Genomic DNA, 17,550 nt, shown 5'->3' with positions numbered 1-17,550 from the left:
CTTTATCTGGCGCGTTGAACCAGGTATGAGGACATTCCTCGCCGAGAGTTGAGAGTTACCCGGTGCACAGCTGCCACGAGCCTGTGCCACTGCGCTGTGCCCACGATCCCCGCTTCGCCCTCACCATCTCGTGCCTGTCCCCGTGCTGCCGGGCCACCAGCCCGTGTGGCTGCGTGCTGCCACTTGCCAAACCTCCTGCTCCGTGGCCAGCCCCTCCGGTTCCCCCGGGAGCCCTCCGGTTGCTCCATGGTGGACCCGGGGAGCTCCAGGCGGTGCCGGCGGGGACGCACGCGGCCGCTCTCCAGCTGAGCCAACGCCGCCTCCGTTCCCTCGTGTTCCGCTCCAGGTGCCCGGCTCACGCCGCGTGATGTGTTCCGGTAGAAAGCACCCATCTTCCGAGGAAGCCTGTCCTCTGTAATAGAAATTAATTTACCTCCCTCTCCCCTTTTAGCGAGCGGCGTCAAATTGCCTTTACCGGCAGGGCTGGGATCCTGTTACCGGGCGTGCTGCTGCTTCTCAGCCGAGCAGAAGAAGAGCTCTAATTCATGGCAGAGCGACCATGAAATGGAATCAAGTTGCCCGCAGCCTGCACCAAGAGCTGGCCACCAGATTACATTTTAAGAGTGTTATAGGTGGAAACTCCTTTTGGGTTTGGGATGGAGTATGACATGCGTGTGGAGAAATCTCTCTAGTCCAAGGTACTTCGGTGTCCCTTAAACTGAAAAAAAAACCAACACAATGTCTGCCATTTGAACTGTGAAAAGATGTGGATATGTCTGTATAAATACGTATTTTTTTTCTGGTCGCCCAGCGCACGCCAAGTGTTGTAGCTGACAACAAACATTTTCTTCCCCGGGAGATCACTTCTCCCGCTGATATTTTTCCCCTTGTTTTAAAGGATGCTTGCTAGCGCTTGACCTAGTTTGGCTGTCATTACCCCGTGAAGCGATGCGAGTGTTCACCTAACACAGCTACCTACATTTCTGTTCCCTAAGCAGGGCAGCACCACGGCGCAGCCGTGCGAGCTGCGGAGCCACCCGAGGCACAGGAGGGAGCTGTGCAGGACCTGCCCCTTCCCTGCCCACTCCCCACCGCGGGCAGCTGCGGGCTGGGAAGGGTGGGAGCGGGTGAGCGGGACTAAAACCCCGGTTACAGCTCCCACACCCTGCTGGAAGGAAGAGATTTAGCTGATGGCACAGGTGTTCAGGCACCGCCGCGGGAAGCAACTGCCTGGGTAGCTAATTTTAGCATAAAATATAAATCTTGTTAATTACTGACTGTGCGAGAAACACTTAGGTCAGGGCTGTGAGAAGGCGCTTGCACCACCTCGCTGCCTCCAACCCACCTGCAGCCCGACGGGCTGTGTGAGGTGAGCCTGGAGCTATGGGGCCGTGCTGGGCACCCCACAGGGCTCCAGTGCTCTTTGGTGTCTTCTGGGGTGTCCCTGTGGGCTTGGAGAGAGGGCATCCCGAGCCCTCACTGTTCCCAGCACGCGATCCCCGGGCTCAGACGGGTCCATTTGCACCATTCCTGGCGCTGACTTTCCCAACAAGCACTCATCACCTTTGGATGGTTGCGGTCTTGCTGCCTGGCTTCCTGCAGGGTGGATCTCCGCTGGTCACCGCCGATGTTTCCAACGAGAACAGGGCAAAACCAGGCGGGTGCAGCGTGCCGTTCCTACAGCCAGCCCCTACAGCCCTGCCTGCGCCACCGGGATGCCCCCGGGCCGGGGGCAGCCGCAGCAGCAGCAGCAGCAGGGGCTGCAGAGGGGCCAGGAACAAAAGGGATCTGCGCCTTTCTCTGCGCCTTTCCCTGCGCCTTTCTGCGGGGCCGGAGGGGCCGGGGACATTGATATGCAGATGCGGCGTGGCGGAGCACCGCGGCCGCATTGTTGGGAAATGTCCACATGTCGGGTTCATGAAGCGAGGGATAAAAGGAGCTAAGTGCACTACGCTGTGCTGTACCACGGGGTGTGAAATGCTGCCGTGATGTAGCAATTTTCTAATACAACCCCACTGCCAGCAGGCCATGACCACTAAATTGCGCTGCTTCTATAAAATCTTGCCACCTTCCCAGCCTCCTAATTTCCCAGGGTGTGTTTTAAGGGGATTTTGTTGATGGTCTCTCCTATATTGCGAGAATGATACTACAAACGTGGGGCTGATGCGAGGGTGACTTCTGTCTGGCTCTCCAGGGCCAGGCTGGCGTGCACAAAGGCGATGGGGGCTTTGTCACTGCCCAAAGCTCTTCAGGCGAGGTGGTCACGCTTTGCCCTCGCCCTGAGAGCCTCCTGGCCCCGCGTGAGCGCTTTGTGTTGCCTCGGCTTCTGCGGGGCGAGTGCTGCTACGTGAGCAGCGCTCCGGTGATGCTGTGAACCGGGGCCGAGCCTTTATTTGTTGCCCCAGGCGGATCGCAGCTCTCCAGGGCGTCCCACGGGAAAAATGCTTTGCCCATCTCCTAACTTATCAGAAGAAAAAACGCAGCAAAAGGGAGGGAAACTCGGCAGGCGGTGCCGGGTGCGCGCGGCCACCCCGAGCGAGCGGCTCGCCGGGGTTTTGGGGTCGGTGCTCCACGTAAGCTGCTCCTCCAGCTGCACGGCCACGGCCGGGGCTGCCTGCCAGCAGCAGGCTGAGCAGGAAAGCTTGACGGCTGGGTAAAATTAGAAAAGAGCTTTTTTTTTTTTTTTTTAAATGGTGCATTGAGACGTGTGATTAGAGCGCTGACCTGCCGCCTCCGCCTCTGCTCCGGTGCAGGTACGGGGCCGCGCGCCCGGCTTCTCCCCACGGGATCTGTGCCAGGGGAGCCTCGGCCGAGGGCACGGGACGTGGCTGGGGAAGGGCAAATCCCACAGCAGCGGGTTGCCGAGGTAGAGCCGGGTGGGTTTGGGGGCCCAGGAGGCGATGAGTCCGGCATCGGTGGCATTTTGTGTTGTGCTGAAATGGGAAAAACTCCGGTTCCTGCGTGTGACACAGCTCCACGCTGCCAGGCACATCCCTGACGGCTGCACAAGGAGGGAGATGTTGCTCTTGGTTTGCTCCTTCTATAAAGGTTTTGCTCCTTCTAGAAGGCTTTTCTAAGCCTTCTGTCCTGCCCTCGACCCAGCGCTGGGCTCCCTCCTGCCTGCTCCTAACAAAAAGCTGCCGCGGCTCCCGACCTCCCCTCCGCCGGGTGGCTGCAGATGGGACTCGCGTTCGGGGCTGCAGCCCTGCACAGCCGCCTGCAGATCGGAGCTTTTAGCCTGGGAATCTAAATATAGGCCCGTGTGATCAAGTGCTCAGGACGAACTCGAGTAATCCATACTTGGGGCAGCTCCAGGGCTTAAAATTCTTAATAGCCTCGTTCCCGGGCTCTGCAGCGGGCGCTGCGCTGGGCGTGTTTTGGGGAGTCAAGGTCTTTGCTTCTGATGGTTTCCCTCGGACAATGAGCAGCGGTAACAGCAGCGTTTTATTACATTCGTTTCACTCTTACTTTCCAAAGAATTCTTCTGATGCATTCAAGCCACCGGCCCTTTGGATGCTAATGGACTTCTGCTGGGATTTTGTTGTTGTTATTACGTAGCACCAGGGCTCCCATTCGCCGGGGCTTGGTATGAGGAATGCTGGGCCCTGAGACAATGCGCCCATTCAGGGGCCTGATACAATGGGGGTGGACCGCTTATAATGGAAATTAGCATGCAAAGCCCCGGCCTAATCAATGCCTTGTGCTGGGTGTCTGCAGGGCCGGGAAGTGCTGAGCTGTTCGGTGGGTGCTGCAGCCCGTCCTGCACATCGCCGGGCTGCATCCAACGCGCTGCCCAAGCCGTGCTTCCAGACCAGGGAAAAATCCCCTCTCGGAGCAACGGAGAGCCACGCTCTGTGATGTCCACAGCTCTTTCTGCTCGTCCTTTTTGGAGGGACAACCACCAGAAATGAGGCCCCTGCTCCCCTCCTTATCTGTGTAGCCCTGAGCAGAGCGGGGACACTGGGAGGCTGAGCCCAATGAGCCTTGTGCCATGGTGTCACTGTGCTCTGTGGGGCATTGCTCACCATCCTAGGGGCTGCTGCACCAGGCTGGCTGTGACCCTTCAGATTTCCTTGCAGCCCACGCGTGCTGCCCCTTGCTGCTGAGCGTCGTCACGAGCCCTAATGCCCTTCTGGGGGAGGACACACAGCGGGTGGTGGCACTGGGGGGCCAGGGAAGTTCCAGAGCAGCGTGGCGAGGAGCAGGTTTGGGTCCTCCAGCACCCACATGTGCGGCGCTCATCGTTTGGGTGCTCCTGCTGCTCTCCTTACCCCATCAGAGGGCTGGGGCGGCTCCATTTGACCAAATACCACGCAGATAACCTGTCCTGACGCGTTGCTTCAGGCACGGCACCACCAGAACTGCTCCTGCTCCTGCTCTGGGGTGGAAGCTGGCCCTGGGGACAGCTCGGACGCATTCACACGGCGCCGATCGCGCAGTGCCGTGCGCCCGCTGATGGCCCTGCCGGCCGGGGTGGGCTCGCAGCTGTGCTGCGGATAATCTGCAGCCTGGATAATCTGGGAGCGGGCAGCCAGCCCGATTAGTGAGCCTCGGGAGAGGCTGGAGGCTCTGGGGAGCGTGCCGCAGGAGGAGAGGGGACCGGCAGGCTCCCTCGCAGCGCAGTGCCGAGGCCTGGTCGGGTCGCGCCGCGCTGCCGCTCTCGGATGCAGCTGCACCCGTTGGCCACGCCGCCGAGATGACACAGGAGCCACGTTGTGGCCTGAGCTGCTGCCCGTGCGGTAATGCCAGCTACCAGAATATCCCCGTGACACCCCCACGATAAGCCTGAGAGCGCAGCTGGGCTTCAGAGCGTGTCCTCACCCGGCGGGGCCGTGCCCCGAGCTGCCCTGTCCATGGCAGTGCCGGCGCCTGGCCACCCTCTGGCATCTCCTCGTCCCATCAGGGCGCTGTGAACGATCCCGGGAGTGGTGGTGACAGAGGGAGCAGCTGGCACGCCGAGCCGTGGTCACCACCAGCAGTGATTTTGGTGACCAAGCACCTACTGACCTGACCTGGCGTTAATTTGGGATATGCTGTGGGGCAGGAGCTGGGTGCTGCAGCACCGGCCGTGTCCCCGCGTTGCTGCTCTCCATGTGCACGGCACGGCTGGGGTGCTGCAGGACCTGGCTGGGAGCAGAATGGGGAAAAAAAATAAAAAACGTTTTAAATGTGGATAAATTCCTTGGTCTGCGTGGTAGTGGGTGGTTGTTTTGGGACAGTCGATGGAAAGGGGAAGGAGCCACTGCTGGAGTGGCGGTTTGTGAGAAACAGAATAAACCTCGGCACCAGTGGAAAGCAGAAAAGTGTTAAGAAAAGAACTGGAAGCACCTGAAAACGTGCAGCATTGCTGTAGGCACTGAGGATCACACAGCGAGCTGAACTCAGCATTAAGGTGTTGTGTAAGTTTTTAAGGCTCCTTAATGGAAGCAGCTGTAGCGGGTGGCTCTCAGCGGTGAGTAATGGGGAGCGTGACAGCCTTCCTCGTCTCCTCGCCTCTTACTGCGCTGGAGAATTTAGCAGAGAAATAAATGAAGGACTATGAAACTCAGAGCCAGGAAATTTCACAGCGACAAGGAGTTTTAGGGTGCTCAAATAAGTAAATAATGCCCATTTTCCTAAAACAGCGCCAGGCGGTGGTCTCTACAAAGGGGCTACGTTGGGCCTGCCCCTACGTTGGGCTGCGCCCCGGCACGGCTCGGGGTGCGTGTCCGTGCCGTGCGTGCTCCCTGCACGTGTGGTCGGGGACAAAATGTCATGGCCCGTCACAGCTCGAGAGCAGATGCTTTATAAAATGAGGAGAAAATGGTTTTCTGCGTGATGGAGGGCTCTTGGCACCGCGCTCTGCGAAGAGCGGCAGCGTTGTCGTGGGTGATCTTTGGTTCCGTGTTGACTAAGACTATGGGAAGCTGTAGTGGTGATTTCAAAAGGAAAGAAAAAGAAGAAAGGAAGGCAGGCTGGATTAAACCTGCTGCTTAAAGCTCTTCTTCAAACCACGGTGGCTGCTCCGGGGTCTGAAGGGGCGGAGTGGTGCGGAGCAGCCCTGGGGAATCTTTTGTTCCGGGGAGGCCGAGGGGAGAGGGAGCAAGGAGAAAACACAGCACAGCCCGGAGAGCTAATGCCAGAGGAGCAGGTGACTTCCCTGAAATCCTTGGGCTTAGCGAAAATGCGCTGTGATCAGCGCGGGTCACGGGGGAGCAGCCTGCAAACAGCCCCGCGGCCCGGCAGGGCCTCTCCACGGCTTTCTCTTAATGCCCTGAGGTCTGCTGCCCTCCACGCAGCCCCCGCTGCTCTTCCTGATGAAGCCGAGTTCCCCCCCAGCCCAGGGGTGCCGTAGGGCCCAGAGGGATTTCTAAAAATCGGGGTAATGCCCCGAATTCCCCGAGCAAAGCCTCCAGCTCCGTATTTACAGCTTCGCTCCGTGTTGGTTGCGTGTCGGTGCGGGGAGGGGGCTCCCACCCCAGACCTGCGGTGTGGATTAAGCGATTTTGTGCCCCGGTGTCACTAAATCTCTGCTGCTGCTGTCCGGGTGTGGGGGCGGGTTGCCAGTGCTGCTGCTGAGCTGAGGGCTGGCTTGAATCCCGAGCAAAACAGCAGCCGCAACACCTGGGCTTCACCCAGCGCCCAGGGCACCGTGTGTGTTCCCAGCAGGTCCCAAAAACCCCATTTCTGGGTGTGAATGGGGTAAAAAAGGGCAGAAAACGCCGCTTAGGTGCGCGCCTTCTGCTCTGAACGTATGAGGAGCTGGTGTGGGGTGCTCCAGCCGCTCTGGCCTCCCACCCCTGGGGGTTAATTGCAAGTTAATCATTGCTGGGGTGCGCTTTGAGGCAGGGGAGTTGCTCTCCCTCCTCGCCATGTGCAAGGGCAGGTCATGAAATGGTGTTAAAAAAGCGTGATAAATACACATAAATGCACACGTTGGGTATGCTGTCACAAAATGGTAGCTCTAATGCACGTCGTCCTACCGGCTGCGTGGGGAAGAGGCTGTGTGTGCGGGCAGCTCATTAAGGAGAAAGTTAATCAGGGCTCGGGGCTGTGAGGAGTGGGGCCGAGGCCCTGCAGAAGCGATCTGTGCGAGCAGGCCCCGCTGTACGGCTTCTGCTGCTCCCGCTCTGCTGGCAGCTTCGACGACGGCTTTGTAGAGAAAATTGAATTTCCCCTTTACAAGAACACGCTCGTTTTGGTAAGCGCCTTCCCGTGCCTCTACACAGAGGAGATCACCTTCAAAAGCGCTGCGATGCGAGAGATGGAGGCGGAGGGAGGAAAGAGCACGGCTGCAGATCGGTGAGGAATTAACCCCGGTTCCACTCCGGGCACGCAGCAGCAGAACCGCGCCGTGCCCAAACCTGCCCTGCCTCCACCGGGCAGCGGGCGGCCCCGACACCTCTCCGGGGTCCCTGGCAGTGTCGGCGGGCAGGATCCCAACAGGAGGCACCGTCAGCCCCTTCCCTGCAGCACAGCACGTCCCGCACCACCACCACCGGGATGAACTGGGATATCTGTGCCCATCCTCGGAGAGCGTGGGCAGCCGGCTCGGGGCGCACGCGGTGCCGCGGAGCCCAGATGTGTGCCACAAACGTCCCGCAGCAGCCCAGGGCTCTGAACCCAGCTCCGAACCCCACCGCTGGTCACTGTGCTCAGCACTTCATGGGGTGTCTGCAGCAGGGCTCCCCAGGCCAACCGAGCCCTGACCGGCGACCCAAACCTCACACGCCCCGGGTTCTTCTCCCCCAGCTTCGTTTCGTGCTTCCAGACTTCAGTGTGAGCGACGAACCAAGCTTTCCCGTCTCTGGAGGGGAAGCATCACATGAGCTGGGTGTTCCTGCCGCAGCACAATGGGTCTGCAGCTTTGATGCATTGTCCTGAACTAGTTCTCGGCGGCGGAGGCTTTGGCTGCCCTACCTTGTGGTGGGCAGAGCCGCCTGCGAGTGCCGGAGGTGGGAGGGCTCCGTACAGCCCCGGGACTGGCGCTGGAGAGGGAAAAAAGCCTGCAAACAGGAACCCGGGGCACCGGGGTCGCTGCTGCCTGCGAGGCTCAAGGTTGTCTCCTCTCAGGTTTAGGGACACGTTTGGGTTGGTTGGGGTTGTAAAAGCCAGTCTTGGTGTTGGACTTGCATACGCTGAGGCATGGAACGAGGTTGGACAGCACCGGAGCAAAACTGCTGTGGGGTTTCACTGCGGTGCGTGCCTGGGCTCCGTGCGTGCGTGTCCGTGCACGTGTGCGTGTGTATACACAGAGAGAAGTGCTAGCAGCGTGTGAGAGTAACTTATTTAAATAAAACGACCCAAACCTCGCACAGCTGGCCCCAGGCAAGCTGCAGAACCCTCCCGAGCCTCTCGTCCGCAGACGAGCAGCAGCTGGGCTCACGCAGCACTGCTGTGGAGGACGTCAAAGCGCGTGGATTGTGTCCTCCTCCGAGGGGACACCGAGGTTCGGAGAGGTCTGTGGGCACATGGTCAGGCAGGGCAGGAGGTCCTGGACCCGGCAGCTGGCTCGGGCTCAAAAACGTGCGTGTGCATGGGTGGAAATGGTGTGTTCCTGTCCCGCAGCTCGGGGCCGGGGCGGCGAGGCTGGAGAGCCACGCACGGAGCCCGCTGGAGGCCGTGGGAACCCGCGGCCTCCCCGGGTGTCAGAGCAAAATAACATCTTGCCGTTGCGAAACACATCCCTGGCCTCAGCCCGGCCGGTTCCAGGCGAGCCTTTATCCCAGGGAGCACCCAGAGCTGGGCTGTTCCTTACGTTTTTTTTACCCAAATAAATCGGAGAACCCACGTGCGTCCCTGCCGGAGGGACCTCCGGGAGAGGTGGGACCGCGGGGCCGCGGTGCTCCTGGCTGCCTGCCCGGCTGCAGGCACGGCTCCTGGCTCCTCTGGCTGCTCAGGGTGAGCTGCCTGGCTGGGGCCGCGTTTTTTCCTCCCAGACACGCAAAACCCTTCTTGTGCAGCCTGCTTGGAGTTAGCTCTGCTGGTCGCCGTCGTTACCCCGTGCTGTTTCGTGCAAGTCCTCGGGACTTCGGTTAAGGGAGATGGGTTTGGGCAGCAGCCTCCCTGCGATCACACCAGGACCGTGGGCAGCTCGTGAGCAGCTCCTGCACCGCGTGGAGTGGGGCGGCGGGGCCGAATCCGCTCCCACCGTCCTGCAGCACCTCCTCCGAGGGTTTCCCACCGCTGCCGATCCTGCTCCGAGACCGCAGCTCGCAGAACCGACTGAAACTACGGTTTTGTAACCTTGGCCAGAACCCAGCTCATCGGCGGCATCCAGCAATGTAGCAATAGCGAGAGGCAGCTGCACGGAGATAATTGAGGGAAGGGTTTGTGGGAAAAGCTGCTCCCGGAGAAACCGCACGGACAGAGCAGTCGCTTGTGGTTTCGGGCCAGGGCTCGCTTTTATTTCAGCGCCGTGGATCCTGAGAACGGGCCCGTCTGGAATATTCTGAATCCCAGGGAAGCCGGGCAGAGCTTTCCAAACGTAATCTGGTTGAAGAGCAGCACGCGGTGTAACAGCACAGCTCGGGGCTGTCACCGGGGTTGCAGCCCAGTGCCCAGCGTTGGGGCTCTCACACAGGACACGTGGGGTTGTGCCTTGAGCTAGGAGGGGGCGTTTTGGGTAGCAAGTTGTGGCCGGAGAACCGCTGAGGAGTTCAGCTCCTCAGGACAGGCTCTGAGCATCCTCCTGGCTGTGGCCCTCGGGGGCGTGGGTGCATGTCCACAGACCCACACCACTCAGCACACTGAGCTTTGGGGCTGCTTTGCTTTATTCAGGGGCCTAAGAAAGGCCAGGAATTCATCCTGCAAGTGATCAAAATGCTGATGGCTGCTTTAGTTCTTCTTGCTAGAAGTTCTTCTTGCAGGGACCGCCAGCTGCGAGCAGTTGTGAGCACATTGGGAGGGGTGACCCCACCACCACAGTGGGGCTGGCACGATGCACGTCTGAGAAAGGCAGAAGGAAGGAGGTTATTTATGGTGGGGAGCGGGCACTAGGAGCCAGAAAAGGGACTAAAAGGGGAGAAAAGATGTTCCCTGTGTAAGAACCTGCAAAAAGGAGCAGCATCCCCGTCCAAAAGCCAGCACAAGAGGTACCGAGCGTCCCGGGGGCAAGAAGGAGGGAGCTGGGTTGAAGCTGAGGGCCCGGGGGCTTTGGGACCGGGGTGACCCCGATGTGACAGCCGGTGAGCTTGCTTCCAGCCAGCTGCCATCAGAACAGGGGCGATGCCGAGGTCTCGCTGCTTTCCCCGTCGGGCAGTGGCCGCACGGAGCCGCGCACGGCGCTGCGGTGCCTTGTTCATAGCTAACCCGTGCCATCCCCCACGGCGAGGCTGCCAAACGAAACGCACACCTGTGTTTGCACTGCCCGGCTCGCCGGCCTCCTGCTGCCCCCGCGCTCGCCGCGGATGGCAGACGAGCTCGGACTTTACTCTCCCTGCACGGGAGGGCAGCACAAAGCGCGATTGTTCCTCGGCCCGGAAGGCGCGCGAGGCAGCTGGAGGCGCTCGGCACGAACCGTGGGGCCAGGGGGCAGGGGAAGGACCAGCACCGGGCAGCCAGGAGAGCTGAGAGCACATCTGTGGAGCAGCGTGAGCAGTGCTCAGCCCAAGGGATGGTGATGGCTTTTGGGCACGCAACCGGCCAGCAGTTCTGGCAGCGCTCGGATCAGGAGGGCGATGGAGAAGCACCGTGAAAGTCCTCGCCTTCTGGTCCCGTCCCCACGTTTCCCAGCAGGTGGAGGTGTCAAAATCTGGATGTGATCTCTGTCACCTTAAGGCTATTTTTAAAGATTTGAGGACACGTGTTGTTGTTTTTTTTTGGGACAGAGTCCTCAAAAGGAGCCTGAGTTTTAAAAATCTCGTGTTTCGACAGGGCTGGTTCCTCTTCCAGCCCTTCCAGCCCAAACAAATGTGTTGGATTTGCGCAAATAACGTCTGCGCCTCTAATTCCCGTCCTTGTGTTGGGAGTTTTTCTGTAGTGGGTAAGAGCCTCCAGCCAGCTTTTTTTCTTATTGTCTGGCATTTGAAGAAGTCGGCACAATCTTCCTTACCCAAGGCTGGCAGGGGATGGGCGAGCTCCAACGCACGGACCCCGGGTGGGAGATTCCTCCTCGTGGCTTCGGCTGGAAGTGGCCGGAGCCCGGCTGAGCTGCACGGGGCTGGCAGGGGGCACAGGGCACGAGGCTGTCCCGGGGCCAGCACCAGGAGCTTTGGCACCGTTTGCATTTTCTCTTGCGTGTCCCCAATACGAGCATTGCTCATCTTTGGCCATGAAGACCTTGACCCGCGTGGCTCTGCTCGCTGTGCTCCCCGGGGGTCTCCCCTCCTGCGGGGCTCGGGGGCGTGTGGGCTGCTCCCATCGCCTCTTCCCAGCCGCCCCCCGCCGCGTCCAGCAGCCGGCACGGCCTCCCCGAGCGCTGCTCCCCGTGGTGCAATGCAGGGGGGGGTGCGGACGGCTCCCCCCCACCCCCTCCTTCCTTTCCCTTTTGGGACCAGCGCTTCTGAGGTCCTCCCCAGACGCCTTTGGTCTCGGTGTGTGGCTTTGGGCTTGGCGTGCCCCGGGCGAACCCAGCAACATTTCCAAGGCTTCCTTGCCCCGGGAATGGGGAGAGGAGCGCGCGGCCGTGCGTGCGTGCCGTGAGACTTCGGGGCTGTACCTGGGGCTGCTGCCCCTCTCCTCGGCGACCCCAAGGGAGACGTGGGGGACTGGGTATCAAAAGCCACTCGCAGGACATTCAGGAAGGGCTGCGAGCGGGTCGGAGGGGCTGTTGGCACTGCGTGCAGCACACGGGGCTCGCACCCTGCCGAAGGTGGAGCGCGGCAGCGCCCTGGCCGCCGGCCAGAGGCAAAGAGCTCCTTTGTTTTCCCGGAGAAGTGCGAGGGATTATATTCCGTTGAGCTCACTTGGTCTCCCACTTCTTATTGTGCGGCAGACATGTAATCATCTCGTTCGAGGAGCTTAGTTAATTGTTGACAAAACAGAAGCGGTGGCGATGGGGAGGGAGGCTGGGGGGGTGCTGGGGTTGGCCCAGCTTTGCCGAGGGGGGGTCCGGGGCCGTGCAGCCCCCCAGCCCGGCAGCGCAGCGCTCACCTCCCCGCACCTCCTGCGAGCAGGGAGGCTGCGTCGGTAATTGTTGTGCAAATGCAACCCTCCCTGCAAGCTGTGAACCAGGCCAGGGCTCTGTTTACACGGAGAGGCAGCCAGCTTTCCAAGCGTAATGAGTCAGCTCGCGGAACAGAAGGGGCGCAGAATTAATCTGGCATCCGTCTGGCCTTTTCTCAGCTGAGCAGGTTGCCGGAGCTCCACGTGAAGGGGTGGCTGCCCCGGCTGCAGGGAGCCACACCGACAGCGAGAGCGGGCAGAGGCTTCGAGAAGGCGCCGGCGGCGTGGGGCTGGGTTTTGGGGTCGGCTGCTGGAGCAGAGCGAGCTCGTGGAGGGCAGAAAGCAGAGCTGTTGGCTTTGAGGCTCCTTGACCGAGTGCTCTTTGATCTCCAGCGCCAGGCTCAAGGCTCTGGAAATTCCACTGCGTGGACTTTGGGTGGCTGCTGGAGCAAATCCCTTGGGGTGGGCGACGGTGGCTCGATGTGATGAGGAGCAGAAATGCGGGGAGGCAGATTTCGCCTTGCCTCCTGCTCATGCGAGAGCCAAGGGCTGGGGCTGCTGAATCTCAGCACCGCCTGCAGCAGGGGGACGTGGAGAGGCCTCGGTGCTGCAGGAGGAGGAGGGCGCCCAGCCCCGGGACTCCTCGCGCTGTCTGCGCCGCGCTGCGGGGCTGGGAGGGGGCTGGGAATCGCTTCTGAAATCCCTTTAAAAAAAAAAAAAAAAAAAGCAACAATGCCAAAAAAACCCAACCCACAAAGCAACCCAAAGGGCTCTGCAGGCTGTGAAGCGTAAATGAACCGCCTGAACGATGGCGGGATTTCCAGGGCGCTTCTAAAAGGCAGCGCTGAGCAAAACACTGCTCGGGGGGACCCCCAACGCCCGCCCCCCTGCCTGCTGTCCCCGTGGGGCACCCGGTCCCACATTTGGGGCTGCCCCAGCTCCGTGGGACCCGTGGGGTCCGGGCTGTGGTGCCCAGCCCGAGCAGGAGGCTCCTGCCTTCCCTCTGCCTTCCCTCTGCCTTCCCTCTGTTTCCCTTCCCTCTGTTTTCCTTCCCTCTCCCCGCCCCCAGGATTCCCAGTCTTGTGATGCCGCCCTGCGTGACTTTGTTCCTGGACAATTTCCTGCAATTGTAGCCGTGCAGAGAGCCAGCCGCTGTTCTCAGAAGTTAATGGGCGCAATGTGCAGCCTCGTCAGGTGGCGATTAGCTGGGGAAGAGTTCCCCAATGCTTGCTCTGCCTCGGTGCGGGCGCAGCCAGAGCCGTGCCGCAGGAGCTGCCGCGGGTCACGGCGCCGCGCTCCGCTGCCGCACCGCTGCTTTTTAGCCCCTGCTCTCAGGAGAGGAGATATTTTTGTTCACCTAAAAAGGCCTCGCCGGCCCTGGCTGCAGCCCGCCTTTCTGATCCCTGTTCCAGCTCATGCCTCGCTGTATTTCAGCTGTCAGTTGTCTTTTCAGCCCTGTAACCAGGCAACACATGGCAGGAGCCGGGAGCGCTTTGTTACTCCCCGAACCGCCCGTACCTAGGCCAAGGCGCCGCGGCCGCGCCGGTGCGAGGGCGAGGAGCCCGCGGCCCACGGGAGCACTCTGCCTCGGGGTGATTTTGAACCTCATTCCGAGAAGAAAGCACAGAATTGTGTTTGGGGAGCAGGTTTGGGAATCCGGCGAGGTGCGGAGAGGTGCGGGCGGTGCCGGGGGCTCAGCCGACACAGCCGGGCTCTGTCCCGTCCCGCGGCCGTGCGCTCGGGGCGATGCTGCAGCAGAGGAGCCGGAGGAGGGTGCTCTGTCTGGGCACAGTCCTTTCCAGGCCTCCCTTGCACGTGAAACAAGTTGGGTTTGCAGCGACAGGTCCCAGCCTGCTGCTGCCCGGCGGTGGTTTTACCCACGTGTAGGTGCTCGGCCGTCCCGCTGCTGCCCGGGGAGAGCTGGGTCCATCCCCCGGGACGTGTCCTGCCTTTCTTTCTCCCCAGTGGATTATCCCTCTGTGATGTCTGACTTGTCTTTTCCTCTCTCCAAACAGACGGTTGATGATGAGGCGATGGCAGCATAAATGAAGATCAAGTAAGGAAGGCAGAACGATGCCCAAGGGTGGGTGTTCTAAAACACCACAGCCAGAAGATTTCTCTCTCAGCAACGACATGGTGGAGAAACAAACGGGGAAAAAGGTAGCGTGGCTTCTTGACTTGCCTTCCTGTGGGGATGCTGCCCCTCGTGCCTGATGTCTTCAAGCCATGCCGGTGTTTCAGATGGCAGCAGCTTGCCTTGGGCTGCTACCACCTGAACCCAGCCTGGTCAGGTCCTGACTGGGCCTGAGAGGAGGCTGCTGAAAGGAGACCTGAGTCTAAGGGTAAATACATCGTGCTTCTCCCCTTCTGTCCCACCCCCCGATGCTCATTTAGTTCCCGACCTGCTCTGTGCCTCCCCTCGCAGCTTTTCCAGGCCCTTCCCAGCGTAGGGGTAGCTCCCGGTAACCACTCAGACCTTAAAACACAAATCTAAGCCCACCCCTTTTGTGTTCTGCTATGGAAACAAACGCCACCCCCTTCCCTTTCACCCCCTTGCTCCTGCTCCTTGGCACTCCCCGGGGAGCGTTTGGCATCCCCGGCCGTGGCGCTGAGCTCTGTCACAGCCACGGTGCCACAGCTCGTGCTCTGCCCCTTCCCCCGGCTCCGACGGGTGCTGCTGGCAGCGCTGCTTCTGTGCTCGGGGCGTGAGGTCGTGTTATTGACGGGAGGAGGGAAATGACAAACAAGCAGCGGGGAAATCCCAGGCAGAAATGCAGGTTTCGAGCACGCTCGTGGCATCGGCCCCGTTCCCCTTTCTGCTGCCGCGCGTGCGTGCAGATCTGCTCTGGGATCCACGCCGAGGGGTTCGCTGCTCCCACCCGGGGAGGCACCAGCATTTACCTGGAGCCCAGGGAAGGCAGATCCGGGCTTTGTGGTGCCACGTCAGGAGCTTTTTGTGGGCGCAGGTGCGTCGGGAGGGAGCGGATCGGTGGTGCTGTGAGTCAGCGCCCATCCTCCTGCGCCCGCAGCTCGGAGGCCGCGTGTTATTTACGGGCAGGGAGCTGGAGAGATCCTCCAGCAAAATGACTCGGGCACGAATAACATCCTGCTTAACGTCGAAAGGCCTCAGCAGGGATGGGGAGCAGCCCTCCTGCTCCTCGGTTCCGCTCTCAGCAGAGCTCTCGGGGTTTCTCCCCCAGCCCCCGTGGTGCCGTGGCGCAGCGCCTCGCCCCGTGTCCCGCTGGCGCTGGGCTGCGGTGACTCAGGGCGAGAGCACGCGGCCCTCGGCCCCGCCGCTGTACCTGCCTGCCACGGAGGCCACTGCTCTGGATTTATCTCGCCTTTATCAACACTCACAAAGGCCGAGCTGGCAACTTGGCACGGGGGGGCCCCCGGGCTCTCCTTCACCACCGCCTCAGCGCGGGCACGGGACGGAATTGGCACGCTTGGGCCCTGCCCCTTGGCACTGGAGCCTCTGTGCCTTTCTGCTGGAGAGCTGGGGGCGAGGGCGAGCCCCTCCTGGCTGTCAGGGCCCGGGGGGGCCCCGCTGGTGGCCTCTGCAGCCCGGCGGGGCCTTATAAGGGCTGCTGCTGTGCTCAGCCCTGCCCGGCCCTCAGCCGCCGGCTCCGGCACGGCCCAAAGAGCTGCTGAGAAGTATGCGCGCCTTATATGAGTAATTCCGCGTCTGCCGCGGCTCCGCAGAGCCCCAGCGAGGACGAGAGCCCTCGTCGAAACCATTTCCTGACGTGCCCGGGTCCCACACAGCTCGCTGTGGGCTGCGGCAGGGGATTTCTGTCCGGGGGGGGGAAATGCTTGACGTGCGCCTTCGCTGCAGGCTCGGACTGAACACGGAGCAGGACGGTGCTGGGCCTGGGTTTGGGGTTTGCTCTTTTTCTCCCCCCTTGTCCTGCTTCCAGCAGAGGAAGGGGAGCCTCCCTGCCTCCCTGCCTGCCTGCTGGGGCTCCTGGTGCCGCACAGAGCGCGGGGCACGTGGGTGCTTTGAGCCAGATGTGGGTGAGGCCGAGCAGCCCCCGGTGGCTGGAGGGGACTCGGCTCCCGCCAGAGCCTCCCCGAAGGAATTCAGATCCAGTCCTCTCCACGCTGTGAATGCTTTGTTGCAGCCTCAATCGTGACGTGTTCAGACTGCCTGAAACTTCACACGCCGTCCCCTGGTTTTGGAAAGGCCCCCGGGGACGCGGTGGCTCCACCACATCCCACACGTCCTCTTGGTGGCCAGGTGAATTCTGCCCGTCCCCACGCATACTGCAGGGCACGAACCCTCCTCTGCTCCCCGGTGGGACTGGCTGGGAAACGACGCTGTGCTGCTGCTGTGTGACTTGAGGGAAGCTCCCAGCATCGCGTGCCTGCTGCACGGCTGCGTGTGCTGCGCACCTCCGGCAGCACGCGTGGTCCTCCCGGCTTCCCGCGTCGCCGCTGCCTCTTGTCCTGCTCGCTGCTGGCTTGTGCAACCTGAAACACTTTCAACTCGTTTTGGAGAACAAAGGGCGCCGGGGATTTCCACGCAAGGCTTTGCATAAGCGGCTGGGATGTGAGTCAGGTTCTGCTGGTGGTGCCGCGAGAGCACAGCACGGGCGCCGCGCTCGGCAGCAGAGGCAGCAGTCCTGAGGGTCTGCAGGCACCGACGGCACCGCTCTGCTGAACGGGCAGAGGAGGAGGAGGCTGCAGGTACCCGGCCCTGCCTGGAAAGCCAGCTGTGGACTCACCACACTTCTCTGCTGGGTGTCCACATTGGCTTGCACAGGGTTGTGCGTGACTCTCCGAGAATTTTGCATCTAAAAGAGCTACGTGGTTATTTTTGCCCTGAAAAAAAACTGAGTTTGGATAGTCAGGAGGCCTAGAGTGAGCCGTGCATGAGGATAGAAAGTGGCGTTAGTTCATACATGGCACAGATGACCCGAGCAGACTGCGCTGATCAGAGATGTTTGTGAGAAGAGGAGCCAGCACGGTGCTGCTGAGCACCCTGCCCCCTGCTCCAACGCGTGGCGCCCGGCAGCAATTCGTGGTGCACCCTTTTGCTGTAGCAAGCCAGTCTCGAGGTGGCTTCACGTCGTAACTCCTTGTATTCATACAGTAAATCTTACTAATACCGTAACGTGGCGGTAGGGGATTTCTCCTGAAGTCACGGTCTGCTGTGTCCCCTTTGCAAGGTGTCTTTTCTTAGCACTGACAAAGGGGAACCTGCTCTCGTTGTGGAGCTCTCAGCCGTGCCCCCCGTGCCCCCAGCTCCCTCCCCGGCCACCAGCAAGAGGCACCCGACCGCCGAGAGCCTGCGTTGCACGTGGGTGCTGCTACTCATTTCTCTGCAGCATCGATTCATTTGGATTTGTTCCTTCCGTGAAACCCGATTCTTGCACCTCTCGGGTGAATCACAGCTTAGCCGAGATGCGAGATGACCTAAAAGTGAAAACGGCTTTTACTCAAGAAAAGAACTGCGTTCTTCGTTAC

At 60.9% G+C, this 17,550-nt stretch overlaps 1 protein-coding gene across 1 annotated transcript in view; it reads left to right on the top strand.

The window, feature by feature from the left end:
- The window catches only part of ANKRD11 (ankyrin repeat domain containing 11), a 112,136-nt gene that overhangs the window by 66,867 nt on the left and 27,719 nt on the right, over nucleotides 1-17,550 (top strand). The window contains exon 3 of the mRNA XM_082770028.1: nucleotides 14,100-14,244. Coding sequence (XP_082626154.1) covers nucleotides 14,158-14,244 — 87 coding nt within the window. The 5' untranslated portion in view covers nucleotides 14,100-14,157. The remainder of the gene's footprint in view (nucleotides 1-14,099; nucleotides 14,245-17,550) is intronic.

Source organism: Aythya marila (assembly GCF_965140915.1).
Source record: "Aythya marila genome assembly, chromosome: 12".
In the NCBI taxonomy this organism is placed as follows: domain Eukaryota; kingdom Metazoa; phylum Chordata; class Aves; order Anseriformes; family Anatidae; genus Aythya; species Aythya marila.
The sequence above is the reverse complement of the archived record's forward strand: the minus strand, read 5'-3'. Positions and strand labels throughout refer to the sequence as shown.